Here is a 2,395-nt window from a genome sequence, read left to right on the forward strand (position 1 = left end):
CAAGCAAGAGCACCACACAATTGCACCAAAGGGTTTGTGAACTGGAAAACACCAAAAAACAGTATATCCATTTTGACTTTGATTTAGAAAAAGAAAATACTCTAATACTCTAATCTATCCAAGTCCTCAACACAAATCCCCAACTTCCCCCTGTGAACCCTACAGCCCATTGTCAGAAAGCAGCAGGTAGTGGAACAACAGCCACCACCACCACAGCCCCCACCCTCACCCCCAACACCACAACAACAACAACAACCAGAAAAAAAATAACGTTAAATTAAAAATACAACTTTTTTGCCGCATTGAAGTCGCTCAGGAGCCACACATTAGCATGTGAAAAGAATAAACAGGGGCATTCTCAGTTACACACTCCACCTGGCTGCGAACCAATGTCCCTGTCAGAAGTCCACCCACCAACACTGGCTTACACTGAAAGACCTCCCGGGGACCCGTGGTGACCATTCACTCTCTCGCCCGCCCGCTCCCATTCCCCCGTGCACCTGTGACTGTTTTTGTGTTTGCTATTTTTTGCTTTGTCTTTTTTCCTGGCAGAGCTGTATCATCGGAGACACACTTCATACCTCAAAAGGAATTCTCCTGCCCGACAATGTGGTCGGGTTTTGTTTTTGTTTTTTTTGCGGGCGCACGGATGTGTGGCGGACGGCGAGAGTCAAATGGAGGAGGAGAATTAACAAAAACAAAAGTCACAATAGTGATAATTAAAATTTGTACCAAAGAAAAAAAATACACAAAAACAAAAAAGACTAATAAACAAGAATGGGTGGGTGGGTGGGTGGGGATGCTGGGTGGTACCGGGAGCCAAAGGTTTGAAGCTTAGGAAAGTGGAAAGAAAACAAGGTAGTTTAGCCCGGGTTCCTTGCCTTGTTGTTGCGGGGGTCCACAGGTGCGGCGCTTGGAAAGGATCTCCTGCTCTGCGCTCTCCTCGGACAGCTCATCCGGCTTCGCCATGGCCCTGCCCCTCAGAGAGCCGCTTCCCCATTCTCCAAAGGACTTTGCCACAATCGCTTTGTGCGCTCCTTTCATTGTTTTCTGTAAAACACATTTACAGCATGACTTCCCAGGTTTATCCCTCTTGTGAGCCATCTGCCCCCCTTTTCTCCTGGCTCTCGGTAAACCTGGGCTCATCTTTCCCAAAGCCCAAAGTAAGGGAGAATTAGGGCATTGTCTGCATATGCATTCTCTTAAGCATTCCAGAAAATGTCCTGATTGCCCTGGCTCGTTTTTTGCAAGGGGGGGGGGGGGGGGGGGGGGGGGCTTGGACATTGGTTTTCTGTTTTTTTCCCCTCTCCTGACATTTGGCAGTAGAGGCTATGCTGTGTGAAACAGTCGAACAGTGCTACTTTGCAAAAGTGGCCTGTGTAAACAATAAACCGCCAATGAGAATTTAGCATTTAAAAAACGGCAAAAACAAACATGTTTCGGTGTATAATCCAACTTAAAGGAAATAAAAATAGCACATTATGCCCTAATTGAGCGCGGTGCCGTCCACAAATACTATTACAAGGCCGATGAGGATTAGCATACCTAGTTATCTATTTCTGAGTGCCAAGACTGCTAGCAGTGGGCAACTAAATTTCAAAAGCTGGCAAATCCAGTTGTCTCCTAAATACAGAAAGTACTTAAATCCCGCGCTAACAGAAGAAAACGCGGGATAAAGGCTGCTGTGCGTATCGCGGGGAAAGCTTGTGCACTTTTCAGAATCACTGGCTAGGTTAAACAAATATGCTAAGTAGAGATCAAAACAATCCTTTGATCTGCCGCCTAGTTTCCAGAGGAACGGCTTGGCTGTTGTTGTAAATAACTTGTATAAATCTATACCATTTGCCTTCAGGTAATATCAAAAGTGCCAGGGATTCACAGACAAATACCTAGTGGAGAGGAAATAGATCAGATAAAAGCGTATAAATATTTCAGCAGTGGTTGCACCGCTGTATCCTTGTCGTGCATTCGGCTTCTGGTTGATTTTGTTTCATTTTTACACAGTTCCCTTCGTACATTCGGATGTTAATGGTAATGAGTAATACTGGACAGCCGGCTAGCCCCCATTCTACCTGTTTCTAAGCATGGGGGGGGGGGGGGGGGGGGGGGGAAATAAAGCGGGCCTACCTCCAGCATCCCATTCAGGTCAAACACAGTGTAAAACATTGTGTCCAACTCGGTACAAAAGCAGCTTGAAGAGTCAGAAGTCAGAAGCCATGCAACTTGCTGACTAACTTTGGCCCCTGTTTTGATCGCTCGCACAAAGAAAATGCTGTCCGTTCAAAACAGACAGCATAACTCTTTTCATAGAGCACGGGAGGAGGGGCTGGGGATGGGGGGGGGGGGGGGGGGGGGGGGTGAACAAACAAGGCCATGTCCTGAGCTGCGGTCGGTT

The 2,395-nt window shown here is 46.9% G+C and overlaps 1 protein-coding gene across 1 annotated transcript in view; it reads right to left on the reverse strand.

Moving 5' to 3' along the window:
* The window catches only part of st18 (ST18 C2H2C-type zinc finger transcription factor), a 23,669-nt gene extending 21,503 nt beyond the window's left edge, over positions 1-2,166 (reverse strand). The window contains exons 1-2 of the mRNA XM_056596204.1: positions 2,128-2,166; positions 882-1,050 (exon numbers count right to left, since the gene is read on the reverse strand). Of these exons, the coding sequence (XP_056452179.1) occupies positions 882-1,050; positions 2,128-2,166 (208 nt within the window). The remainder of the gene's footprint in view (positions 1-881; positions 1,051-2,127) is intronic.
* Positions 2,167-2,395: the final 229 nt, after the last annotated feature.

Source organism: Gadus chalcogrammus, chromosome 8 (genome assembly GCF_026213295.1).
Source record: "Gadus chalcogrammus isolate NIFS_2021 chromosome 8, NIFS_Gcha_1.0, whole genome shotgun sequence".
In the NCBI taxonomy this organism is placed as follows: Eukaryota; Metazoa; Chordata; class Actinopteri; order Gadiformes; family Gadidae; genus Gadus; species Gadus chalcogrammus.